Source organism: Pelodiscus sinensis, chromosome 1 (assembly GCF_052426305.1).
Source record: "Pelodiscus sinensis isolate ZL-2025 chromosome 1, ASM5242630v1, whole genome shotgun sequence".
NCBI classification, from domain to species: Eukaryota; Metazoa; Chordata; order Testudines; family Trionychidae; genus Pelodiscus; species Pelodiscus sinensis.
The window spans coordinates 1600949-1628468 of record NC_143052.1 but is presented as its reverse complement, the minus strand read 5'-3'; the positions used below and the strand labels follow the sequence as shown (position 1 = coordinate 1628468).

General features: G+C 67.1%; 2 protein-coding genes across 3 annotated transcripts in view; both read right to left on the bottom strand.

Moving 5' to 3' along the window:
• Positions 1-27520, bottom strand: part of LOC112547409 (C-type lectin-like) — a 416253-nt gene that overhangs the window by 223263 nt on the left and 165470 nt on the right. The window lies entirely within an intron of this gene.
• The window catches only part of CPT1B (carnitine palmitoyltransferase 1B), a 68213-nt gene continuing 44206 nt past the window's right edge, over positions 3514-27520 (bottom strand). Inside the window, 8 exon segments of the mRNA XM_089777683.1 lie at positions 3514-3765; positions 4321-4413; positions 6542-6655; positions 8524-8676; positions 11793-11927; positions 14015-14179; positions 22770-22843; positions 22846-22885. Coding sequence (XP_089633809.1) covers positions 3679-3765; positions 4321-4413; positions 6542-6655; positions 8524-8676; positions 11793-11927; positions 14015-14179; positions 22770-22843; positions 22846-22885 — 861 coding nt within the window. The 3' untranslated portion in view covers positions 3514-3678.

Below are 27520 nucleotides of genomic sequence, written 5' to 3'. Positions count from 1 at the left end.
GTCTGCTCCACCACGCGTAGCTTTCGTTGGGTTAAGAACCCTTTAAGGCGATGCTCGATCCGTGTGCGCCGGGAAGCAACGGGCTCTGGGCGCGCCGGCCTGAGCAGTCAGCTTCCCGAGACTGCGGCTTGGTCCCTTCTCTTGTTTTTCAAGCTCTCTTGTGGGAAAAGAGCTTGGGGTACCCTGGGCGGATTCAAGTGCCCCCTTGGTTTTTAGGGTAAATCGCTTGATGGTAGCAGCTCTCATCCCCCCCAAAAAGTCAGTAAATCTGTGACTCCAGGGAGTTTCTATAAGCAGAGCGTGTAGAGGCGAGGGGCTTTTACAGTCTCTTGCGGGCCCCCATCTTCTGCAGGGATCAGCCCTGACACCCCCCAGAGCCAGCCAGAGCCCATCCCTGCATCCCCATCCCACTGACCCCCAGAGCCAGCCAGACCCCATCCCTGCATCCCCATCCCACTGACCCCCAGAGCCAGCCAGAGCCCATCCCTGCATCCCCATCCCACTGACCCCCCGAGCCAGCCAGAGCCCATCCCTGCATCCCCATCCCACTGACCCCCAGAGCCAGCCAGACCCCATCCCTGCATCCCCATCCCACTGACCCCCAGAGCCAGCCAGAGCCCATCCCTGCATCCCCATCCCACTGACCCCCAGAGCCAGCCAGAGCCCATCCCTGCATCCCCATCCCACTGACCCCCAGAGCCAGCCAGACCCTGCATCCCCATCCCACTGACCCCCAGAGCCAGCCAGACCCCATCCCCGCATCCCCATCCCACTGACCCCCAGAGCCAGCCAGACCCCATCCCCGCATCCCCATCCCACTGACCCCCAGAGCCAGCCAGACCCCATCCCCGCATCCCCATCCCACTGACCCCCAGAGCCAGCCAGACCCCATCCCCGCATCCCCATCCCACTGACCCCCAGAGCCAGCCAGAGCCCATCCCTGCATCCCCATCCCACTGACCCCCAGAGCCAGCCAGAGCCCATCCCTGCATCCCCATCCCACTGACCCCCAGAGCCAGCCAGAGCCCATCCCTGCATCCCCATCCCACTGACCCCCAGAGCCAGCCAGACCCCATCCCTGCATCCCCATCCCACTGACCCCCAGAGCCAGCCAGAGCCCATCCCTGCATCCCCATCCCACTGACCCCCAGAGCCAGCCAGAGCCCATCCCTGCATCCCCATCCCACTGACCCCCAGAGCCAGCCAGAGCCCATCCCTGCATCCCCATCCCACTGACCCCCAGAGCCAGCCAGACCCCATCCCCGCATCCCCATCCCACTGACCCCCAGAGCCAGCCAGACCCCATCCCCGCATCCCCATCCCACTGACCCCCAGAGCCAGCCAGAGCCCATCCCTGCATCCCCATCCCACTGACCCCCAGAGCCAGCCAGAGCCCATCCCTGCATCCCCATCCCACTGACCCCCAGAGCCAGCCAGACCCCATCCCTGCATCCCCATCCACTGACCCCCAGAGCCAGCCAGAGCCCATCCCTGCATCCCCATCCCACTGACCCCCAGAGCCAGCCAGACCCCATCCCCGCATCCCCATCCCACTTACCCCCAGAGCCAGCCAGACCCCATCCCCGCATCCCCATCCCACTTACCCCCAGAGCCAGCCAGACCCCATCCCTGCATCCCCATCCCACTTACCCGCAGAGCCAGCCAGACCCCATCTCTGCATCCCCATCCCACTGACCCCCAGAGCCAGCCAGAGCCCATCCCTGCATCCCCATCCCACTGACCCCCAGAGCCCATCCCTGCATCCCCATCCCACTGACCCCCAGAGCCCATCCCTGCATCCCCATCCCACTTACCCGCAGAGCCAGCCAGACCCCATCTCTGCATCCCCATCCCACTGACCCCCAGAGCCAGCCAGACCCCATCCCCGCATCCCCATCCCACTGACCCCCAGAGCCAGCCAGACCCCATCCCCGCATCCCCATCCACTGACCCCCAGAGCCAGCCAGACCCCATCCCCGCATCCCCATCCCACTGACCCCCAGAGCCAGCCAGACCCCATCCCCGCATCCCCATCCCACTGACCCCCAGAGCCAGCCAGACCCCATCCCTGCATCCCCATCCCACTGACCCCCAGAGCCAGCCAGAGCCCATCCCTGCATCCCCATCCCACTGACCCCCAGAGCCCATCCCTGCATCCCTCCATCCCACATTCCACTGACCCCCAGAGCCAGCCAGAGCCCATCCCTGTATTCCTCCATCCCACACCCCACTGACCCCCCCAGCCAGCCAGAGCCCATCCCTGTATCCCTCCATCCCTCTGACCCCCAGAGCCAGCCTGAGCCCATCCCTGTATTCCTCCATCCCACACCCCACTGACCCCCCCAGCCAGCCAGAGCCCATCCCTGTATCCCTCCATCCCTCTGACCCCCAGAGCCAGCCAGAGCCCATCCTGCATCCCCATCCCACTGACTCCCCCAAGCCAGCTAGTCCATCCCTGCATCTCTCCATCCCACTGACCCCCCCCCCTCAAGCCAGCCAGAGCCCATCCCTGTATCCCTCCATCCCACATTCCACTGACCCCACTGATCCCCCCAAGCCAGCCAGACCCCATCCTGCCTCCCCATCCCACTGACCCCCAGAGCCAGCCAGAGCCCATCCCTGCATCCCTCCATCCCACACCCCACTGACCTCCCCAGCCAGCCAGAGCCCATCCCTGTATCCCCATCCCTCTGACCCCCAGAGCCAGCCAGAGCCCATCCCTGCATCCCCATCCCACTGACCCCCAGAGCCCATCCCTGCATCCCCATCCCACTGACCCCCAGAGCCCATCCCTGCATCCCATACCCCACTGACCCCCAGAGCCAGCCAGAGCCCATCCCTGTATCCCTCCATCCCTCTGACCCCCAGAGCCAGCCTGAGCCCATCCCTGTATTCCTCCATCCCACACCCCACTGACCCCCCCAGCCAGCCAGAGCCCATCCCTGTATCCCTCCATCCCTCTGACCCCCAGAGCCAGCCAGAGCCCATCCTGCATCCCCATCCCTCTGACCCCCAGAGCCAGCCAGAGCCCATCCTGCATCCCCACCCACTGACTCCCCCAAGCCAGCTAGTCCATCCCTGCATCTCTCCATCCCACTGACCCCCCCCCTCAAGCCAGCCAGAGCCCATCCCTGTATCCCTCCATCCCTCTGACCCCCAGAGCCAGCCAGAGCCCATCCCTGCATCCCTCCATCCCACTGACCCCCCCAAGCCAGCTAGACCCCATCCCTGCATCCCCACCCCACTGACCCCCATGCCCTGCCGTAGCTCTGTCACTCCCCCCAACTCCACCCTAAGCCCATCCATCCCATTCGGACCAGGCTTCTCTCCCAGAGGCCCAGCCACCTGCCCGGCCAGACTCTGCTGCCTGGGTCTGTTTCCCCGGCAGGGCTGGGCTCCCCGCGGCTGCCCCCGGCCGTCAGAACGGGATACGGAGCCCGGGGCTCTGGTCCTCGGCGCCGCGGCTCCTGCCTCGCCCTCCCCCCGCTCCGCCACTGAGCAGCCAGGCGGGCGTCACAGCAAGAGCCTCCTTTATAAGTATGGGTGGTGGAGGGACCCCCCGCCCTCAGTCTGCCCATCGGCAGGGCCCTGCGGCCCCGGGGGGCTCTGCCAGGCAGCGTCCCCCGGCGGGGCCAGCGCTGGCCCAAGGGCGTGTTCTGCGGCCCCTGGTGCACACGGTCAGTTGGCCTCCAGGCTGGCAGGACTCAGGAGGGCCGCGATGTCCAGCATGGCCTGGCAGATGTTCTTCCCGAAGCGCCTGGAGTCCTGGGGGGAGACAGGGCCTGGTTAACAGGGGCAGCGCGGGACGCCCAGGAAGGGGCTGGTCCCAGGCTCCCGGCTCGCGGGGGGGGGGGGGGCTGGTTAACAGGGGCAGCGCGGGACGCCCAGGAAGGGGCTGGTCCCAGGCTCCCGGCTCGCGGGGGGGGGCTGGTTAACAGGGGCAGCGCGGGACGCCCAGGAAGGGGCTGGTCCCAGGCTCCCGGCTCGCGGGGGGGGGCTGGCTAACAGGGGCAGCGCGGGAAGCCCCAAGAGGGGGCGGGTCCCAGGCCCTTGGCAGAGGGGTGCTGGGGGGACAGGCAGGATGGGGGCCCATCGTGCTCCGGAAGCGGGGTGCTGCCCCAGGACAAGCCCCATGGGGTAGGACGGGGAGAGGGTCAGTGGAACCGTCCGTCCTGCTGAGGACTGGGCGGGCGTCAGAGAGAGGCCAATGAGGGTCAGGGGTCGGTCCCGCTGCCCGGCCAGGCGTTCCCCAGGGCGCATCTCCCAGGGCGAGCTGGGACAGCTGCTGAGCGCCCGCCTGCCGGGCCGGAGCCGACTCACCGTCTCGGGGCTGGAGAACTTGCTGGAGATGTGGAACGTCAGCAGGTTCTCGCCAGAGATGATGTAAGAGACGCCGTAGCCGTCGTCAGCAACCTGCGGGGACAGAGAGGGATGGGCCGCGGCGCGGGGAGCCAGTCGGCAGGGGAGCCCGGCAGCCAGAGTCCGACGGGGCCGCGCAGCCGCGGGGGGGAGCCCGGCAGCCAGAGTCCGACGGGGGCCGCGCAGCCGCAGGGGGAGCCCGGCAGCCAGAGTCCGACGGGGCCGCGCAGCCGCGGGGGGAGCCAGAGTCCGACGGGGGCCGTGCAGCCGCGGGGGGGGAGCCAGAGTCCGACGGGGCCGCGCAGCCGCGGGGGGGGAGCCAGAGTCCGACGGGGCCGAGCAGCCGCGGGGGGGGAGCCAGAGTCCGACGGGGCCGCGCAGCCGCGGGGGGGGAGCCAGAGTCCGACGGGGCCGCGGGGGGGGAGCCAGAGTCCGACGGGGCCGTGCAGCCGCGGGGGGAGCCAGAGTCCGACGGGGGCCGCGCAGCCGCGGGGGGAGCCAGAGTCCGACGGGGGCCGCGCAGCCGCGGGGGGGGAGCCAGAGTCCGACGGGGGCCGCGCAGCCGCGGGGGGGGAGCCAGAGTCCGACGGGGGCCGCGCAGCCGCGGGGGGGGAGCCAGAGTCCGACGGGGCCGTGCAGCCGCGGGGGGAGCCAGAGTCCGACGGGGCCGTGCAGCCGCGGGGGGGGAGCCAGAGTCCGACGGGGCCGCGCAGCCGCGGGGGGGAGCCAGAGTCCGACGGGGGCCGTGCAGCCGCGGGGGGAGCCAGAGTCCGACGGGGCCCCGCAGCCGCGGGGGGAGCCAGAGTCCGACGGGGGCCGCGCAGCCGCGGGGGGAGCCAGAGTCCGACGGGGGCCGCGCAGCCGCGGGGGGGAGCCAGAGTCCGACGGGGCCGCGCAGCCGCGGGGGGGAGCCAGAGTCCGACGGGGCCGCGCAGCCGCGGGGGGGGAGCCAGAGTCCGACGGGGGCCGCGCAGCCGCGGGGGGGGAGCCAGAGTCCGACGGGGGCCGCGCAGCCGCGGGGGGAGCCAGAGTCCGACGGGGCCGCGCAGCCGCGGGGGGGGAGCCAGAGTCCGACGGGGGCCGCGCAGCCGCGGGGGGGGAGCCAGAGTCCGACGGGGGCCGTGCAGCCGCGGGGGGAGCCAGAGTCCGACGGGGGCCGCGCAGCCGCGGGGGGGAGCCAGAGTCCGACGGGGGCCGTGCAGCCGCGGGGGGGGAGCCAGAGTCCGACGGGGGCCGTGCAGCCGCGGGGGGGGAGCCAGAGTCCGACGGGGGCCGCGCAGCCGCGGGGGGGAGCCAGAGTCCGACGGGGGCCGTGCAGCCGCGGGGGGAGCCAGAGTCCGACGGGGCCGCGCAGCCGCGGGGGGGGAGCCAGAGTCCGACGGGGCCGCGCAGCCGCGGGGGGAGCCCGGCAGCCAGAGTCCGACGGGGCCGCGCAGCCGCGGGGGGAGCCAGAGTCCGACGGGGGCAGCGCAGCCGCGGGGGGAGCCAGAGTCCGATGGGGGCCGCGCAGCCGCGGGGGGGGAGCCAGAGTCCGACGGGGCCGCGCAGCCGCGGGGGGAGACAGAGTCCGACGGGGGCCGCGCAGCCGCGGGGGGAGCCAGAGTCCGACGGGGGCCGCGCAGCCGCGGGGGGGGGGGAGCCAGAGTCCGACGGGGCCGCGCAGCCGCGGGGGGAGACAGAGTCCGACGGGGGCCGCGCAGCCGCGGGGGGGAGCCAGAGTCCGGCGGGGGCCGCGCAGCCGCGGGGGGGAGCCAGAGTCCGACGGGGCCGTGCAGCCGCGGGGGGAGCCAGAGTCCGACGGGGGCCGCGCAGCCGTGGGGGGGGAGCCAGAGTCCGACGGGGGCCGCGCAGCCGTGGGGGGGGAGCCAGAGTCCGACGGGGCCGCGCAGCCGTGGGGGGGGAGCCAGAGTCCGACGGGGGCCGCGCAGCCGCGGGGGGAGCCCGGCAGCCAGAGCCAGGATCAGCCGTGCGGAGGGTGGCGCCCGTCCCGGTGCCCGGCAGGCTGGAGTGGTCCCCGGGTCAGGTCCCGGGGGGCGGGGAACACGAGGGCTGACGTCCCGCGAGCTGCAGCAGCGCCAGACGCCCAGAGAAACGGCAGGGCCCCGCCCACGCGGAGCAGCCTTGCTCCACCGTCTGCCCTGCCCCAAGCAGCCCCCAGCCCCAGGGCAGGGGAGACACTGACCGGGCCAAAGCCGCCCCCGGCGGAGACGAGGTTCTGGGTCTTCTCCGGGTCATACAGGCCGAGCTGCTGCTGGGGCGTCTGGCTGGTGGAGAGACGCCAGGGCTCCGCCAGCACCTGCACAGAGCCACGGGCCGGTGAACGCCACCACCCGCCAGCCCCACCCCTCCCGCCCGCGACCCGCGGCAGAGACCGCCCGGAGCCGGGAACAGAGCCAGCGCTGCACCCAGGGCTGGGGAGCTCGAGGCCAGGCCAGAGGCAGCCTCCTCCAGCCTGGCAGGATCAGCATGCAGTAGGGTAGGAGGAGGTTATACCAGGCCATGGGGGGTGCATGCGGTAGGGCAGGAGGGGGTATAACAAGCCATGGGGGGGTATACCATTCAATGGGGGGGTGCACGCGGTAGACTAGAGGGGGTATACCATTCAATGGGGGGGTGCATGAGGTAGACTAGAAAGGGGTATACCATTCAATGGGGGGTGCATGAGGTAGACTAGAAAGGGGTATACCATTCAATGGGGGGTGCATGAGGTAGACTAGAAAGGGGTATACCATTCAATGGGGGGTGCATGCGGTAGACTAGAAAGGGGTATACCATTCAATGGGGGGGTGCATGCAGTAGACTAGAAAGGGGTATGCCATTCAATGGGGGGGTGCATGCGGTAGACTAGAGGGGGGTATACCATTCAATGGGGGGTGCATGCGGTAGACTAGAGGGGGTATACCATTCAATGGGGGGGTGCATGCGGTAGACTAGAAGAGGGGTATACCATTCAATGGGGGTTGCATGCGGTAGACTAGAAGAGGGGTATACCATTCAATGGGGGGGTGCATGCAGTAGACTAGAAGAGGGGTATACCATTCAATGGGGGGGTGCATGCGGTAGACTAGAGGGGGGTATACCATTCAATGGGGGGTGCATGCGGTAGACTAGAAGAGGGGTATACCATTCAATGGGGGGGTGCATGCGGTAGACTAGAAGGGGGTATACCATTCAATGGGGGGTGCATGCGGTAGACTAGAAGAGGGGTATACCATTCAATGGGGGGGTGCATGCGGTAGACTAGAGGGGGTATACCATTCAATGGGGGGTGCATGCGGTAGACTAGAAGAGGGGTATACCATTCAATGGGGGGGTGCATGCGGTAGACTAGAAGGGGGTATACCATTCAATGGGGGGTGCATGCGGTAGACTAGAAGGGGGTATACCATTCAATGGGGGGTGCATGCGGTAGACTAGAGGGGGGTATACCATTCAATGGGGGGTGCATGCGGTAGACTAGAAGGGGGTATACCATTCAATGGGGGGGTGCATGCGGTAGACTAGAAGGGGGGTATACCATTCAATGGGGGGGGTGCATGTGGTAGACTAGAGGGGGGTATACCATTCAATGGGGGGGTGCATGCGGTAGACTAGAAAGGGGTATACCATTCAATGGGGGGTGCATGCGGTAGACTAGAGGGGGGTATACCATTCAATGGGGGGTGCATGCGGTAGACTAGAGGGGGTATACCATTCAATGGGGGGGTGCATGCGGTAGACTAGAAGGGGGGTATACCATTCAATGGGGGGTGCATGCGGTAGACTAGAGGGGGGTATACCATTCAATGGGGGGTGCATGAGGTAGACTAGAAGGGGGGTATACCATTCAATGGGCGGGCTGCTGGGCTCTCTCTTGCCAGGCAAGCCGTCCTGACTATGGCTGGCCCTGCCCCCTTCTCTCCTCTAATGCCCATTCCCCTCCCCTCTGCACCCCCCTTCTCTATTGCTGCTCCCTCCCCTGCTGGATTTGCCTGTGTGAACCAAACGTGGAGAGCACGTCTCCCTCGAGCTCCTCACTCCGAGCCGGGACAAGGTGGAAGGCAGATCCTGCAGGCCCCCACTCAGACAGCCCCGGCAGGGCCAGGGTTCCTTGGGAGGCCCAGGCTGCCTTGGTGCAGTGCACACCCTGCCCTGCAGGCTGTGGAGACCCCAGGGAGCCCTCACCTGTGCCAGGAAGGGGGACTCCACCCCCAGGTACTTGGAGACCACGTAGAGGCAGAAGAGGTGTCGGTCGATGCCGGCGCCCGTCATGGCCAGGCGGTACATGAGCTGGTGCTTCTCCGCAGCCACACGGAAGAGCTTCAGACGCTCCAGCTGCTGTGGTGAGAAAGGGAGAAACCAAGTCTGCTTTCCAAGTGTAGCTTTCTGGTTTGTTAATAAAATTCCCCTTTTTAAGGCGACGATCTGATCCGTGTGTCCTGGAAGGTACCAGGAGGTCTGCGTGTGCGTGGCTAAGACTGAGAGGTCAGCTAGCAGAGGTTGCCGTGGGTTTTTTCAAGCTCTCTTGTGGTAGAAGAGCTTGGGGTTCCCCTCCGGAAGATGTTTCCAAGTGATTTCTTCCTGGGTTCAAGAAGGGGGGGATTTTTTTTCCCTCACTTGGTGGTGGCAGCTCCCAAGACCAGGGAATCTGTGACCTTGGGGAGCTTTTAAGCAGAAGCCTGTAGAGGCGAGGGATTTAAGGTCTCTTGTGGGGCCTGATGTGTAAAAGGGAAGTCAAATCCCCCGGAGCCATTGATTCCCCTATGAGGGGCATGTACAATATACATACATTGCTAATGCTTAGATATATTTGCTATTTGTATAGGAGTAAGACATGACAAAGGTCAAGGCCTGTCACAGGTAATAACTTATAATAAGGAGACGAGGGGAAGTGAAACCAGTCTTCTGTTAAGTAGAGATATGGATAGATTCCACATCCTTTAAACTTGTGACCGGCTCAAGCAGGAAAGGAAAAAGGGAAGTATGGCTCGCCCATTGTTCAGCAAAAGTGAATGAATGTAACACAGCTGTAACTGCAAAGTCAGCAAGTAGGCACTGTATTTAACCTCATTTGGAAAATTAACCTGACCTATAGGAATGCTAAGTGTCAAAGATGAAGTAACCTATCATGTTAAGGCACCTAAACCAGGAAGGATGTGAACCCTATAAAAACCCCTGCCTATGAGACGTTGGGGGTCGGCTCTGCTTTGAACATTGAGTTCCTTAGCCGTACCTTGGTTGCAACCAATAAACTTGAGTTGGACCCAGCCTGAAAGTGTGACTCTCTTCTTGGGGTAAATCAGACTAGCCTCCAAGGGGACGAAACCAGCAATTTATGCAACAGGCCCCCTGTCACATTACCGAATTGGAGGGAAGCAGCCAGATCGCTGCTGCACCCCTAGGTGGGGGTGTTGGCCCCAGAAATCTGTATGAAAGGGAGCCATGTGGGGTATTGAATGGGAGCTTGTTGTTTTCTGATCCTGTGTACACTGTTTATGTGAGTGTATAATGTCTGTGTGTGTAGATCTGTAATCTGTGTGGAAACTGAAGATTTCCCTGCACGTGGTTAAGCATTGGGCAGGGCCGAGCCTGTGGAGCCTGTGGACATGCTAATTACCTGTGGGACAATGGTTCTCAATGGGCCAAAGACACACCCAAAGAATGGGGGCTGTCCTGAGAGCAGCCAGCAGGGAACACAGAGAGGCTGAGGACCAGGTGACCTGCTACATACTAGAAGAGGCCAGGGAGGAGTATAAAGAGGCCATGTGGTCGATGCCATTTTGTTCTCAGCTCAGCACTTCATCCCAGAGGCAGCACTGCAGGGATTGAAGAGCCCGGAAGACCTGTGAACCCATCCTGATCACAGGATGTGCAATAAGAACTTTTAAACCAGCAGCTGCAACATCTCTGCTAGAGCCTGCATCGAGGACTGGGAGATTCGGTGCATGTAACGTACTGTACTTTAATAACCTCACTCTCAGGCTTTTCTTTCTTGTGATAATAAACCTTTAGAGTTTAGATTCTAAAGGATTGGCCCAGCGGGATTTGTGGGTAAGATCCAGAGGGTAAATTGACCAGGGATCTGTGGCTGGTTTCTTGGAACCGGACAGGACTTGTTCGGGGTAGGTGGGATTGGGTGTTAGGACCCCCCACCTGTGTATGAGGCCCGGGGCCATCTGGGGCACGGATATTGCTGGGGTGTCGGAGGGGTTTTGCTCAGGAGGCTTCAGGCAGGCTGCTGAAGCGCTCTGTGAGACTGGTTTGTGGCCTGTTTGGAGAGGTCACCAGTCTGGGGGCTGTAAGGAGCCCTGGATTTGAGCAATTCGCCCTGAGCGGACGCCCTCAGCTGTGCCCAGACACGGCCCGGTCCGTCACACCCCCGATCTGCATTCGGTGAGCCGGAGCAGGGAACAGCCCTGCCGCCATCGACTGTACAGTTACAATCTGCCGCAGCGGTACACCCTGGGTTTGTGTCTGTGTCATTCTCGTGTGTCAGGTTAGAAATCGGAAGTGTGACTCTGTTTCTAGTTTGAAATGTGCTAACGAGGGCCAGTCCTGTGCCCCAAAGCCTGATGGTTGGTGATATCTGTAAACAGCCTGTTTGCTCTGTGGGTACATGGCTCTGTCGACGGAGCCATGTAGATTAGTGGACTCGAAAAAGAGAAATGAAGCAGCGATTTAAATAATCGCCGCTTCATTTACATCAAAATGGCTGCCGCGCTGAGCTGATCAGCTGTTTGGCGGCACGGCGTGGTAGTCTGGATGCTCCGCGGTCAACAAGGGAAACCCTTATCGACCACCTTGGAAAACCTCATTCCACGAGGCTGAAGAGGGTGGGGCCTGGGGGGGCTGGCTGAGGGGGTGGGGTGGGGGCCTGGCTGCGCGGGTGGGGCCTGGCTGAAGGGGGTGGGGCCTGGGGGGGGCTGGCTGAGGGGGTGGGGCCTGGGGGGGCTGGCTGAGGGGGTGGGGTGGGGGCCTGGCTGAAGGGGGTGGGGCCTGGGGGGGCTGGCTGCGGGGGTGGGGCCTGGCTGCGGGGGTGGGGCCTGGGGGGGCTGGCTGCGGGGGTGGGGCCTGGGGGGGCTGGCTGAGGGGGTGGAGCCTGGGGGGCTGGCTGCAGGGGTGGGGCCTGGGGGGGCTGGCTGAGGGGGTGGGGTGGGGGCCTGGCTGCGGGGGTGGGGCCTGGCTGAAGGGGGTGGGGCCTGGGGGGGCTGGCTGCGGGGGTGGGACCTGGGGGGGCTGGCTGAAGGGGGTGGAGCCTGGGGGGGCTGGCTGCGGGGGTGGGGCCTGGGGGGGCTGGCTGAAGAGGGTGGGGCCTGGGGGGGCTGGCTGCGGGGGTGGGGCCTGGGGGGGGCTGGCTGAAGGGGGTGGGGCCTGGGGGGCTGGCTGAGGGGGTGGGGCCTGGGGGGGCTGGCTGCGGGGGTGGGGCCTGGGGGGGCTGGCTGAGTGACACTCACGCTGCGAGCGGGGTCCATCATGCTGCGCACGAAGGCCGTGGACTCGCTGGTGCAGGATCTCACGGTCTCGGTCCTGCCCTCCCGGAAGAGGCGCGTCATGGAGGCCTCGTAGGTGAGGCAGAAGCAGCCCTTGTCCTGGGGGGAGGTGGGGGGGAGGCAGGAGGGGGAGACTGAGCAGCGCCCCCCTCCCCCCTTGCCCACGGGGGCCCCTCGCTCAGGCCCCCCTAGCAGGGACCAGCGGGTGCAGCCCAGCCCCCAAGTGGACGAGCCACCTGGCAAGGGGCCCCCAGCTCCCATGGGCCCCCGGGCAGGGCGTGGGGCCGGCCCAGGGCTCCACAGTGAGTTCAAGGGCCTGGGTGCTGTGGCCAGGAGCCCCGGGCCCCTTTGAGTCGCCAGGACCCCTCTGCCCCCCCATGGGCGGGCCTGGCCCCCGCCAGCCCCAAACTCTCACCAGAGCCAAGCTCGCTCCAAGCCACCGGCACCCGGCTCCACGCGTTCCCCTTCTCCCTGCAGCAGCGCGGCCGAGACCGTCCCCTGCCCCCAGCCTGCAGGAGCAGGGCTCTTACCACCCCCCAGCGCGGGCAGCACATGGGGGCGCCAGCTGCCTCCTGCCAGTGGCCTCAGCCCCCCCAGAACTGACTGAACTGGCCTCAACCCCCCCCCAGAACCGAGCGAGCCGGCCTGAGCCCCCCCAGGACCGAGCGAGCCGGCCTGAGCCCCCCCAGGACCGAGCGAGCCGGCCTCAACCCCCCCCAGAACCGAGCGAGCCAGCCTGAGCCCCCCCAGGACCGAGCGAGCCGGCCTGAGCCCCCCCAGGACCGAGCGAGCCGGCCTGAGCCCCCCGAGGACCGAGCGAGCCGGCCTGAGCCCCCCCAGGACCGAGCGAGCCGGCCTGAGCCCCCGAGGACCGAGCGAGCCGGCCTGAGCCCCCCCAGGACCGAGCGAGCCGGCCTCAACCCCCCCCAGGACCGAGCGAGTCGGCCTGAGCCCCCGAGGACCGAGCGAGCCGGCCTGAGCCCCCCCCAGGACCGAGCGAGCCGGCCTGAGCCCCCCGAGGACCGAGCGAGCCGGCCTGAGCCCCCCCCAGGACCGAGCGAGCCGGCCTGAGCCCCCCAAGGACCGAGCGAGCCGGCCTGAGCCCCCTGAGGACCGAGCGAGCCGGCCTGAGCCCCCCCCAAGGACCGAGCGAGCCGGCCTGAGCCCCCCCCAAGGACCGAGCGAGCCGGCCTGAGCCCCCAAAGACCGAGCGAGCCGGCCTGAGCCCCCCCCAAGGACCGAGCGAGCCGGCCTGAGCCCCCCCAAGGACCGAGCGAGCCGGCCTGCGCCCCCTCCAGGACTGAGCGAGCCGGCCTGCCCCCCCCAGGACCGAGCGAGCCGGCCTGCCCCCCCCAGGACCGAGCGAGCCGGCCTGCCCCCCCCAGGACCGAGCGAGCCGGCCTGCCCCCCCAGGACCGAGCGAGCCGGCCTGAGCCCCCCCAAGGACCGAGCGAGCCGGCCTGAGCCCCCCAGGACCGAGCGAGCCGGCCTGCCCCCCCCAGGACCGAGCGAGCCGGCCTGCCCCCCCCAGGACCGAGCGAGCCAGCCTGCCCCCCCCAGGACCGAGCGAGCCGGCCTGCCCCCCCCAGGACCGAGCGAGCCGGCCTGCCCCCCCCAGGACCGAGCGAGCCGGCCTGCACCCCCCAGGACCGAGCGAGCCAGCCTGCGCCCCCCAGGACCGAGCGAGCCGGCCTGCGCCCCCCCCAAGGACCGAGCGAGCCGGCCTGCACCCCCCAGGACCGAGCGAGCCGGCCTGCACCCCCAGGACCGAGCGAGCCGGCCTGCACCCCCCAGGACCGAGCGAGCCGGCCTGCCCCCCCCAGGACCGAGCGAGCCGGCCTGAGCCCCCCAGAACCGAGCGAGCCGGCCTGCGCCCCCCCCCAGGACCGAGCGAGCCGGCCTGAGCCCCCCCCAGGACCGAGCGAGCCGGCCTGCGCCCCCCCCAGAACCGAGCGAGCCGGCCTGCGCCCCCCAGGACCGAGCGAGCCGGCCTGCGCCCCCCAGGACCGAGCGAGCCGGCCTGCGCCCCCCAGGACCGAGCGAGCCGGCCTGCGCCCCCCAGGACCGAGCGAGCCGGCCTGCCCCCCCCCAGGACCGAGCGAGCCGGCCTGCCCCCCCCAGGACCGAGCGAGCCGGCCTGCGCCCCCCAGGACCGAGCGAGCCGGCCTGCGCCCCCGCGCTCTTACCCGGAAGTGAGCCAGCTGCAGGGCGATCTGGAGGAAGGCGTCGGGGCTGACCTTGCAGCGTTTGATGAGGCCCTTGCCGAAGCGGGTGAAGAGGAAGCACTGGAAATCCACGTCGGCGGCCAGCGCCTGGGCCAGGCGCAGGGAGCTGTCGATGGCCTGCCTGCCCTGCAGAGAGCACCGGCTCATGCCGCCTGGGAAGGGAGGGGGGCCGAGCCCGCGGGGTCTCCCATGAACCTCCTCCCCGGGCCGCCCCCCCGCAGTGTCTGCCTGGGCCGGGCAGCTCCCCCAGCCGGACACAGGCCCAGCCACACCTCCCAGAGCAGCAGCGCCCAGGCGGGACCCCCCAGCTGGCTTCTCCCTCCCTCGGGGCCCATCTGGTGCCCGGGGGGCCCGCCCCACACAGCGCGGCGCGGCGGAGCCCGGGGGCAAGGCAGGGCGCACCCACAGGAGCAGACAGAGTCCCCCGCGCAAGGCTGGCCCGTTGGCACGGCGCAGCCCAGTCGGTCATTCCCAGCACAGAGGGGAGCCGGGGCGCCTGTGCCATAGTCTGTGACTCGGTTTCCCCTCGCTGTGTGTGGCCGTGACGGCGCGTCGGGGGCCCCGGACCCTGCACCCCGTCCTCAGCGAGATGGGACTCTGCCGGCCAGTCGTACAGACGGTTTATTGCTTCTCCGAGATACAGCCCAGCCCGGGTTCGATGTGGACAGTGGGGTGAGGGGCAGGCAGCCTCAGCCCCCTTGGGGGGGGTCCACAGGCCCCTGAGCCCCCAGTGCTCAGCTTAGTCACTTCTCTTCACCTTTGCCCAGCCCAGACTGCCCAGCGCCCAGGCCCCCCCCGCCAGGTGTCCGTCTCCCCCCCCCTTTGTCTCCCCCCGCCCCCCGGAAGAGCCTTGGTATCTGCTCCGGCTGAGCCCAGGTGTCAGGGGGTCTGTCTACACTCCCCCGCTGGTTCGAACTAGGGGGTAATGGAGTCATCCGCAGTTGCAAATGAAGCCCGGGATTTGAATTTCCCGGGCTTCCTTTGCATGAAGCCGGCCGGCGCCATTTTTAAATGCCGGTAGTTCGGACTGCGTGCCGTGCGGCTACACGCGGCTACACGCGGCACGGACTAGCTAGTTCGGATTCGGCTTCTAATCTGAACTAACTGTACTCCTCGTGGAATGAGGAGTAACGGTAGTTTGGAACAGAAGCCTCGTCCGAACTAGCTAGTCCGTGCCGCGTGTAGCCGCGTGTAGCCGCACGGCACGCAGTCCGAACTACCGGCATTTAAAAATGGCACCGGCCGGCTTATGCAAATGAAGCCCGGGAAATTCAAATCCCGAGCTTCATTTGCAACTGCGGATGACTCCATTACCCCCTAGTTCGAACCAGCGGGGGAGTGTAGACAGACCCTGGGTTAATCCCCATGAGGGTGAGTCAGAATCGCACAGCCCAGTGCAGGGGGACCCTGGTCACAGACAGACGCCCCCCCACGGCACGGGCTTCCCTGCAGGCGTGAAGGGGTTAACGTCCCTGGGGGAGGGGAGCCGACGCGTGTTCTGCACAGGCCGAAAGCCAACCTTCCCGCTACCCTTCCCCGGTGCGGAACACGTGTGCACGGAGGCCTGTGCGGGTGTGCACCACTGGCAGAAACAGGCCAGCCCCGGGCGCCCTGCTGACCAGCCGGGTGGCACTGAACTCTGCGCAGCCGCCCCAGCGCCCGGCTTAGGGGCGCTGCCCACGGGAAGCATGGGGCCAGCGGTCCCACTGCGGGGCCCCTCCCGCCCGTGCTATAGCAGGGCAGCGCATGCCTGGCTGAGGCTGCTGTGGGGAGGGAGCAGGGGGACGCAAAGTCAACTAGACGCCCCGATCCCTGCGCCCCGGGCCTCTGGCCACGTCCCAGCCGCGGGGTCCCCCGGGCTCTCCTGGCACCGGGGAGGTGGCGGCTGGTCAGAGGGGCCAGAGGCTCAGGGGGAGGGCGGAGGGCCGCCTCTCCCTGCCCGCTGCAGAACAAGAGGCCGTCCCGTCCCGTCCCGTCCCTCAGGCCTCTCGCCGTCTGGCCCAGAGCCGAGGCAGGACGACTGCGCGGCCGGCTGAGCTGCTCGGAGCTCTACGCGACGTCCCTGGGGCCAGGCTGCCAGACGGCTCCTCCCAGGACACTCGCGCCGGAACGGGGACGGTGGCGCCGTTCCCCGGATGCCGGCACAGGGGGGAGGTGGAAGCCAGCTGTGTCCCCAGCCAGCCAGCGTCCCACGCACAGGCCCGGCGCCGTGGGCCCATGGTCCGGAGACGCAGCCTTCCCCGGGGGCCTGGAGCCTGCCCAGGGAGGAGAGCTCCCGCCCGCCGCGAGTCCAGGGCCGCGCCGATACATTCTCCCGCCGTATGAGTGAGTGCAGCCTCCTCTGGCCCCGAGACACACACACACACAGAGCCTGGCTCCGAGAGACAGACAGACACACACACACACACACACACACACACACACACACACAGAGCCTGGCTCCGAGACACACGCACACACACACAAACACACACAGAGCCTGGCTCCGAGAGACAGACAGACAGACAGACACACACACACACACACACACACAGAGCCTGGCTCCGAGACACACGCACACACACACACACATACAGAGCCTGGCTCCGAGAGACAGACAGACAGACACACACACACACACACACACACACACACAGAGCCTGGCTCCGAGACACACGCACACACACACACACACACACAGAGCCTGGCTCCGAGAGACAGACAGACAGACACACACACACACACACACACACACACACACACAGAGCCTGGCTCCGAGACACACGCACACACACACACAGAGCCTGGCTCCGAGACACACACGCACACGCACACACGCACACACACACACACACACACACAGAGCCTGGCTCCGACACACACACACACACACACACAGAGCCTGGCTCCGAGACATACACACACACACACACACACAGAGCCTGGCTCCGACACACACACACACACACACACAGAGCCTGGCTCCGACACACACACACACACACACACAGAGCCTGGCTCCGAGACACACACACACACACACACACACACACACACACAGAGCCTGGCTCCGAGACACACACACACACACACACACACACAGAGCCTGGCTCCGACACACACACACACACACACAGAGCCTGGCTCCGAGACACACACACACACACACACACACACACAGAGCCTGGCTCCGAGACACACACACACACACACACACACACACACACACACACACACACAGAGCCTGGCTCCGAGACACACACACACACACACACACACACAGAGCCTGGCTCCGAGACACACACACACACACACACACACACACACACACACACAGAGCCTGGCTCCGAGACACACACACACACACACAACACACACAGAGCCCGGCCCCAAGACGCACACACACACACACACACACTCACAGCCCGGCCCCAAGACACACACACACACACACACACACAGCCCGGCCCCGAGAGACACACACACACACAGCCCGGCCCCAAGACACACACACACACAGCCCGGCTCCGAGACAGACAGACAGACAGACACACACACACACACACACAGCCCAGCCCCGAGACAGACAGACAGACACACACACACATATATACACAGAGCCCGGCCCCACAACAGACAGACACACACACACAGCCTGGCCCGGCACATGCACACACACACACAGAGCCCGGCCCCAAGACACACACACACACACACTCACAGCCCGGCCCCAAGACAGACAGACACACACACACACACACACACACACACACACACACAGAGCCTGGCTCCGACACACACACGCACACACACACACAGAGCCCGGCCCCAAGACAGACAGACAGACACACACACAGAGCCTGGCTCCGACACACACACACACACACACAGCCCGGCTCCGAGACAGACACACAACACACACAACCCGGCTCCGAGACAGACAGACAGACACACACACACACACAGAGCCTGGCTCCGACACACACACACACACACACACACACACTCACAGCCCGGCCCCGAGACAGACAGACAGACACACACACACACACAGAGCCTGGCTCCGACACACACACACACACACACTCACAGCCCGGCCCCGAGACAGACAGACAGACAGACACACACACACACACACAGAGCCTGGCCCCGCTGGAGCATGCTTGGTGCGGGCCAACGCGGGCAGGCGCAGATTTGCCACAGGCCCTGGGCCAAGGGGACCCCGCGGGGACGGCGGGAGGCCCCGGTGCGGGGTCCCAGGCCCTGCTCCACCCAACGAAGCCGCGTGCGGCAGGGTCCCTGCGGGCACCTCGCTCCACCGCCTCCAGCTCCTGCTTGGGGCCGCGGCCCCTTTGGCCTCCTTTCCCCAGAGCCCAGCCCCCCGGGGGCCACACAGACCCTGGCGGGGGAAGAGCCCGTGGCCATGTCTGCAGGGGCTGCTACTGCACGGCCCCAGCAAAACTCACCCAAGCCTGGGAGAACGGGGGGGGCGGGGAGGTGTGACGTAGTGGGGGTACCTGGCTGGTTTCTATGCTGCTGGCTCTGGGGTAACCCCCACTGGCTGCCGTGGGTACCACGACCCAGCAAAACAGGATGAGTCACTATGCAAACCAGTGGCCAGACACCCCCCATGGAGAGGAACAAAGGAAGGTGGATGCTGCCCTGGCTGGGGGGCAGGGCTGGAAGAGGGTTAGTGAGTTGTTGGCTGGAAGCATGGAGGAGACAGGCTAGGGAGAGGGGCTGGAGTTTAGGGGCCCAGTCTCCCCATCTCAAGGGGGCCTGAGGCATCCTAGCCCAGCTCTGTGACCAGATTCCATCTGTGCTGTGCTGTATCCTGGAGAGGCAATAAATGTCCTCTGTTACACCGGCTGGTGCAGTCTGTTTGTGCCATTTTCGGGTGCAAGAGATGGGGGACCCCCAACGCGCCGTCACACTGGTGTCAGGGGTGGGATGCACTGCACCCCGTGGATGGAGCTTCCAGCGGCAAGTGACAAGGCGCAGTAGAAGCAAGAGCCCTGGAGCCAGGCGTGCTGGAGACAGAGCAAAGCGGTTCCTGGGGATCATGGGGCGCTGCAGCACTAGACTGGTGAGTCTGCACCGAGGGGCCCAGCAGGCAGATGGCCTACGCCCGACTCTGGAAGGCAGAGCTGGTGGGGCTGTGCAGAGAGAGGGGCTTGCCTGTGTGGAAAGCAACCAAGGCCCAGCTGATTACCCAGCTGGAAGAAAATGACCAGCCACAGGGCCAGGATCTTGTCCCCAGGGGAGGCAGCCAGACCCCCCCTGAGAGTGTGTCAGGCTCAGAGAGGGGGAGGAGCGCTGGAACCCACCGGAGAGATGAGACAGCATCTCCCGGGAGGCCTGCAAGTAATAGCCCATCTAGGGCAGGGGCCAGCCCAGCGGAGCTGCGGCGGCTGGAGATCCAGCTGCGGATGAAGGAATTGGAAGTAGAGGACCGAGAGAGGGACCGCCAGGACCGAGAAAGGGATCGCCAAGATCGAGAGAAGGAGCGCCAAGATCGAGAGAGGCAGCGGCAGCATGAGCTGGCCATGGCAGAGCGGAGAACCGGCGGGGCACCGGCTGCGCCAAGTGCGGATGGGCCCCAAGGTCCCAGGACTGCCAGACGCTTGGAGAGGCTCGTGGTGGCCCAATTGAAGGACATGGGTGACATAGATGGATTCCTCAGCTCCTTTGAGAGGGCCTGTGGACTGCAACGGGTCCCCCCAGCTGACTGGCTGCAGGAGCTCATCCCCGCACTGAGCCAGGAGGCGGCCGGAGTGCTCAGCCAGCTGGAGGACCTACAGCCAGGGGATTACAACCGAGTCAAGGAAGCCCTGCTGCACAAGTTCGGGCTGACCCCCGAGATGTACAGGAAGAAGTTCTGGGGGGTACAGAAAGGGCCACGGGAGACCTATGTGGACCTGGCCTCCCGCCTGGCGCAATACGGCCGCAAGTGGGTGTCTGGAGTCGGAGCCCAGACCGCAGAGGAGCTGCTCAAGCTGGTCTTGATGGAGCAGCTCTATGAAGCGTGCCCACCCAAACTGAGGCTGTGGCTCAAGGACCGGAGACCAGAGAACCCCCAGGAGGCCGGGAGGCTGGCAGATGAGTTCATGGAGAGCCGGTCCGGGGGTGAACGGGAGTCCCGGAGAGAAAGAGAATCGCGCAGAGACCGGTTCTCGGCGGAGCAACGGAAAGAGACACCTCCGAGGCGAGCCCCAGGGACCAGGACCAGTCATCGTTCCCCCAGAAAACCAGCCAGGCCCTGGACAGAGACAGCCCAAAGCCTAACTTGCCATCACTGTGGGCAAAAAGGCCACAAGAGGGCTCAGTGCACCAGGTCCCAGGACCGGGGACTTTCCAGGGTTAACTGGCTGGGGCGGGAGGAAGGGCTGGCTGCCCCAGAGGCAGGGGCTGGCTGAAAAACCTCAGCTCAGAGAGAGGGGAAGGATGCTCAGTGCACCCCCCCTGGGAGGTCTGATTCTCAGAAGGCGGATTTCTCTGTGTACCGGGTGGGGGCAGGACGGCCCCTGCGGAGCGAGTGCCTCATACCCCTGGAGGTGGATGGTAGGAAGGTGACGGGTTTCTGGGACACGGGGGCGGAGGTGACTCTGGCCCGATCCGACATAGTGGCCCCAGAGCGGATACTACCCCACGCGCAGCTGACCCTGAAGGGCATAGACGGGTCCCCGTTTAAGGTGCCTGTAGCCAGGGTGCATCTGAAATGGGGGGCGAAGGAAGGCCTCAAGGAAGTGGGGGTGCACCCGCACTTGCCCACCGAGGTGCTGATGGGGAATGACCTAGAGGAGTGGCCCCATGAATCCCAGCGGGCTCTAGTCACCACCCAGAGCCAGCGGGGGGCTGACAACGTGGGTCCAGGGAAGGACTCCTGGCAGCGTCCTCAGGGTCCCATCCCAGTGGACACGGGGTCCAGCCAGGCTGGGAGTCCGGACCTAGGCAAAGGTGGGGGACAGGTCCCGATCCCTGCCTCAGCAGCTGAATTCCAGGCTGAGGTGCAGGCAGACCCCTCCTTGCAGAGGCTGAGGGTATGTCTACACTACCCCGCTAGTTCGAACTAGCGGGGTAATGTATGCATACCGCACTTGCTAATGAAGCCCGGGATTTGAATTTCCCGGGCTTCATTAGCATAAGCGGGGAGCCGCCATTTTTAAATCCCCGCTGCTTCGAACCCCGTGTCGCGCGGCTACACGGGGCTCGAACTAGGTAGTTCGGACTAGGGTCCTATTCCGAACTACCGTTACTCCTCGTGAAACGAGGAGTACCGGTAGTTCGGAATAGGCACCCTAGTCCGAACTACCTAGTTCGAGCCCCGTGTAGCCGCGCGACACGGGGTTCGAAGCAGCGGGGATTTAAAAATGGCGGCTCCCCGCTTATGCTAATGAAGCCCGGGAAATTCAAATCCCGGGCTTCATTAGCAAGTGCGGTATGCATACATTACCCTCCTAGTTCGAACTAGGAGGGTAGTGTAGACATACCCTGAGGGACCAGGCTGGCCTCCGTGCAGCTCAGTCCCGGGGGAGAGGTGGCCAGGAGAGATTCCTGCGGGAGCGTGGGCTCCTGTTCCGTGAATGGCTTCCCCCCAGGAAGGTGAGGGCATGGGGGGTCCAGCGGCAGCTGGTCGTCCCCCGAAGGTATCGCCTCAAGCTGCTGTATTTGGCCCACGATGTCCCCGTTGGGGGCCACCGGGGGATCCGGAGCACCCGGCTGAGGCTGCTCCAGCACTTCTATTGGCCGGGAATCTTTACAGCCGTGCAGCGGTACTGCCGGTCCTGTGACTCCTGCCAGAAGGGCGGGAAGGCCCAAGACAGTAGGAAAGCGGCTTGGGGGCTCTACCCCAGATAGACCCTCTGGGCTCGCTGAGAGAGTTATGGGAGGGGAAGACCTCCCTGGATGGAGCTTCGGGGGTGGAAGCCGCCCTGGCTGTCCAGAGAAGGCTCACTGGGCTCATGGCCCCGGCCCGAGAGACCCTGGCGAGAGATCAAGGCCAGCGGAAGGGTGGGTGTGACCCCCGAGGACAGGCCTGTGCCAGTCGCCCTGGAGCGGGGCGGCGAGTGGACAGAGGGAAGCCAGCACATGTGGGGCCTTGCCACGGCCGGCCTGAGTCAAGGGGAGCACCCATGTCCCCAGGGCGGGTTCCCACGCAGAGGACCCGAACTTCCCTAGGTCACGAGCGGAGTGACCCTGCTCAGTTCGCTCTCGGAGGGGGGAGAACTGTGACGTAGTGGGGGTACCTGGCTGGTTTCTATGCTGCTGGCTCTGGGGGAACCCCCACTGGCTGCCGTGGGTACCACAACCCAGCAAAACAGGATGAGTCACTATGCAAACCAGTGGCCAGACACCCCCCATGGAGAGGAACAAAGGAAGGTGGATGCTGCCCTGGCTGGGGGGCAGGGCTGGAAGTTAGTTGGTTGCTGGCTGTCTGAGAGCATGGAGGAGACAGCCTAGGGAAAGGGGCTGGAGTTTAGGGGCCCAGTCTCCCCCATCTCAAGGGGGCCTGAGGCATCCTAGCCCAGCTCTGTGACCAGATTACATCTGTGCTGCGCTGTATCCTGGAGAGGCAATAAACGTCCTCTGTTCCACCGGCTGGTGCAGTCTGTTTGTGCCATTTCGGGGTGCAGGAGATGGGGGACCCCAACGCGCCGTCACAGGAGGACCCGGTGCCGGCTGGTCGCATGGGCCATTCTGCTGGCCAGTGGGGCGGGGTGGGGGAGGCAAAACCTACCTGCTCTGGAATGTCCCACTGCAGCCTCTGGGGAGAGGGGATGGCGGGGTTGGGCACCCCACGGCAGTGCCCCCCTCGCCGTAGCCCAGCTGGAAGTGGTCTGTCGCCAGCATGAACTGCCAGGAGAAGGGGGGGCTGTGAGAACTCAGGAGAAACACTGGCACCCGGGGCCAGGCACACTCAGCCAGACCCCCGTGCACAGGCTGGCACCCGGGGCCAGGCACACTCAGCCAGACCCCCGTGCACAGGCTGGGTTGGGGCCAGGCACGCTCAGCCAGACCCCCGTGCACAGGCTGGCACCCGGGGCCAGGCACGCTCAGCCAGACCCCCGTGCACAGGCTGGCACCCGGGGCCAGGCACGCTCAGCCAGACCCCCGTGCACAGGCTGGCACCGGGGGCCAGGCACGCTCAGCCAGACCCCCGTGCACAGGCTGGCACCCGGGGCCAGGCAGGCTCAGCCAGACCCCCGTGCACAGGCTGGCACCCGGGGCCAGGCACGCTCAGCCAGACCCCCGTGCACGGGCTGGCACCCGGGGCCAGGCACGCTCAGCCAGACCCCCGTGCACGGGCTGGCACCCGGGGCCAGGCACGCTCAGCCAGAGCCCCGTGCACGGGCTGGCACCCGGGGCCAGGCACGCTCAGCCAGAGCCCCGTGCACGGGCTGGCACCCGGGGCCAGGCACGCTCAGCCAGAGCCCCGTGCACGGGCTGGCACCCGGGGCCAGGCACGCTCAGCCAGACCCCCGTGCACGGGCTGTCACCCGGGGCCAGGCACGCTCAGCCAGAGCCCCGTGCACAGGCTGGGTTGGGGCCAGGCACGCTCAGCCAGACCCCCGTGCACGGGCTGGCACCCGGGGCCAGGCACGCTCAGCCAGACCCCCGTGCACAGGCTGGCACCCGGGGCCAAGCACGCTCAGCCAGACCCCCGTGCACAGGCTGTCACCCGGGGCCAAGCACGCTCAGCCAGACCCCCGTGCACAGGCTGTCACCCGGGGCCAAGCACGCTCAGCCAGACCCCCGTGCACAGGCTGTCACCCGGGGCCAAGCACGCTCAGCCAGACCCCCGTGCACAGGCTGGCACCCGGGGCCAGGCACGCTCAGCCAGAGCCCCGTGCACAGGCTGGCACCCGGGGCCAGGCACGCTCAGCCAGACCCCCGTGCACAGGCTGGCACCCGGGGCCAGGCACGCTCAGCCAGAGCCCCGTGCACAGGCTGGCACCCGGGGCCAGGCACGCTCAGCCAGACCCCCGTGCACAGGCTGGCACCCGGGGCCAGGCACGCTCAGCCAGAGCCCCCTGCACAGGCTGGCACCCGGGGCCAGGCACGCTCAGCCAGAGCCCCCTGCACAGGCTGGCACCCGGGGCCAGGCACGCTCAGCCAGAGCCCCCTGCACAGGCTGGCACCCGGGGCCAGGCACGCTCAGCCAGAGCCCCGTGCACAGGCTGGCACGCTCAGCCAGACCCCGGTGCACAGGCTGGCACCCGGGGCCAGGCACGCTCAGCCAGAGCCCCCTGCACAGGCTGGCACCCGGGGCCAGGCACGCTCAGCCAGAGCCCCGTGCACAGGCTGGCACCCGGGGCCAGGCACGCTCAGCCAGAGCCCCGTGCACAGGCTGGCACCCGCGGCCAGGCACGCTCAGCCAGACCCCCGTGCACAGGCTGGCACCCGGGGCCAGGCACGCTCAGCCAGAGCCCCGTGCACAGGCTGGCACCCGGGGCCAGGCACGCTCAGCCAGAGCCCCGTGCACAGGCTGGCACCCGGGGCCAGGCACGCTCAGCCAGACCCCCGTGCACAGGCTGGCACCCGGGGCCAGGCACGCTCAGCCAGAGCCCCGTGCACAGGCTGGCACCCGGGGCCAGGCACGCTCAGCCAGACCCCCGTGCACAGGCTGGCACCCGGGGCCAGGCACGCTCAGCCAGAGCCCCCTGCACAGGCTGGCACCCGGGGCCAGGCACGCTCAGCCAGACCCCCGTGCACAGGCTGGCACCCGGGGCCAGGCATGCTCAGCCAGAGCCCCGTGCACAGGCTGGCATCCGGGGCCAGGCACGCTCAGCCAGACCCCCGTGCACAGGCTGGCACCCGGGGCCAGGCACGCTCAGCCAGACCCCCGTGCACAGGCTGGCACCCGGGGCCAGGCACGCTCAGCCAGACCCCCGTGCACAGGCTGGGTTGGGGCCAGGCACGCTCAGCCAGACCCCCGTGCACAGGCTGGCACCCGGGGCCAGGCACGCTCAGCCAGACCCCCGTGCACAGGCTGGCACCCGGGGCCAGGCACGCTCAGCCAGACCCCCGTGCACAGGCTGGCACCCGGGGCCAGGCACGCTCAGCCAGAGCCCCGTGCACAGGCTGGCACCCGGGGCCAGGCACGCTCAGCCAGAGCCCCGTGCACAGGCTGGCACCCGGGGCCAGGCACGCTCAGCCAGAGCCCCCTGCACAGGCTGGCACCCGGGGCCAGGCACGCTCAGCCAGAGCCCCGTGCACAGGCTGGCACCCGGGGCCAGGCACGCTCAGCCAGAGCCCCGTGCACAGGCTGGCACGCTCAGCCAGACCCCGGTGCACAGGCTGGCACCCGGGGCCAGGCACGCTCAGCCAGAGCCCCCTGCACAGGCTGGCACCCGGGGCCAGGCACGCTCAGCCAGAGCCCCGTGCACAGGCTGGCACCCGGGGCCAGGCACGCTCAGCCAGAGCCCCGTGCACAGGCTGGCACCCGGGGCCAGGCACGCTCAGCCAGAGCCCCCTGCACAGGCTGGCACCCGGGGCCAGGCACGCTCAGCCAGACCCCCGTGCACAGGCTGGGTCGGGGCGGCCGCCCAGGCACTCGCAGCAGCCACCTCCACCGCCCTATGGACGGGACGGGAACGATGGCCCCCACATTCACCAGGCGGGCAACAGGACCCAGAGCGGCCCTGCCCCCTACCCCTACCCCGCCCCCGCCATCCCACCGCGAGGGTTGTCAGACAGTTTAACCAAAAATACCGACCCCCCAAAGAAAAGGGGAAACAATTCTGTTGAGAAAAAAAAGGCCCCTGAGAGTTAAGCAAGAAACATTTTAACAATTTTAAAACCAGCAAGGCCCCTTTAAGAAAGGCCTTTGGGGCTCTTGGCTGGCGGCCATCTTGTTTTCCTGCTCGGAGCCAGAAGACGGCTCCCTGCGGAACCAGGAGGGGGAGGGGCTGGGCGCCGGAGAGTCGCCTGCTTCCCGCCCCTTCGCCTCCTGTCGGGTAAAGAAAATCCGCCAATACCGGCCACTTCGGAAATCTCAGGACATTGGAGGTGGCCGGTTTGTCGGGTGGTTTTTTTACTGGACAGGAGGCGAAAATACCGGACTGTCTGGGTCAATACCGGACACCTGGAGACCCCCCCAGCGACCCCCCCCGCCCGCCAGGGGCTCAGCTTCTCCACGGAGACAGGACGCAGAGCCCCCAGCCCCAGGGCTCCTCGTACCCCCCCCCACGGAGACAGGACGCAGAGCCCCCAGCCCCAGGGCTCCTCGTACCCCCCCCACGGAGACAGGACGCAGAGCCCCCAGCCCCAGGGCTCCCCGTACCCCCCCCCCAACGGAGACAGGACGCAGAGCCCCCAGCCCCAGGGCTCCCCGTACCCCCCCCCATGGAGACAGGACGCAGAGCCCCCAGCCCCAGGGCTCCCCGTACCCCCACCCCCCCCATGGAGACAGGACGCAGAGCCCCCAGCCCCAGGGCTCCCCGTACCCCCACCCCCACGGAGACAGGACGCAGAGCCCCCAGCCCCAGGGCTCCCCGTGCCCCCCCCCCCACGGAGACAGGACGCAGAGCCCCCAGCCCTAGGGCCCCCGTACCCCCCCCCCACGGAGACAGGACGCAGAGCCCCCAGCCCCAGGGCTCCCCGTACCCCCCCCCCCAACGGAGACAGGACGCAGAGCCCCCAGCCCCAGGGCTCCCCGTACCCCCCCCCCACGGAGACAGGACGCAGAGCCCCCAGCCCCAGGGCTCCCCGTACCCCCCCCCCCACGGAGACAGGACGCAGAGCCCCCAGCCCCAGGGCTCCCCGTACTCCCCCCCCACGGAGATAGGATGCAGAGCCCCCAGCCCCAGGGCTCCCCGTACCGCCCCCCGACGGAGACAGGACGTAGAACCCCCAGCCCCAGGGCTCCCCGTACCCCCCCCCCCCCACGGAGACAGGACGCAGAGCCCCCAGCCCCAGGGCTCCCCGTACCCCCCCCCCCGGGGACAGGACGCAGAGCCCCCAGCCCCAGGGAAGCAGGGCGCAGGGCGGGACAGGGCAGGGCAGGCTGCAGAGCTGCTCTGTCTCCTGATGCCCATGTGGTGAGCGGCTGGGGGACCCTGCTTCCCCCACATGGAGACCCCCGTAATTCTCCAGGTCCAGGTGCTCAGGGGAGGGGCAGGGCTAGGGGAAAGGGCTGCCCTGGGTCTTATGTCCAGGGCACTGGGGGGGCTGCCTCAGGACCTGTGCCCCACTTGGGACAGCCCTGCTCACAGCGCCTGCTGTTCAGGTGCCCACCTACCCCTGGCATCTACTCTGCACCCCTAGTCTGGGAACCCCCAGCCCCTCTGTCCCTGCGCCCCCCGCACCTCTCTGCACCCCTAGTCTGGGAACCCCCAGCCCCTCTGTCCCTGCGCCCCCCGCACCTCTCTGCACCCCTAGTCTGGGAACCCCCAGTCCCTCTGTCCCTGCGCCCCCCGCACCTCTCTGCACCCCTAGTCTGGGAACCCCCAGCCCCTCTGTCCCTGTGCCCCCCACACCTCTCTGCAC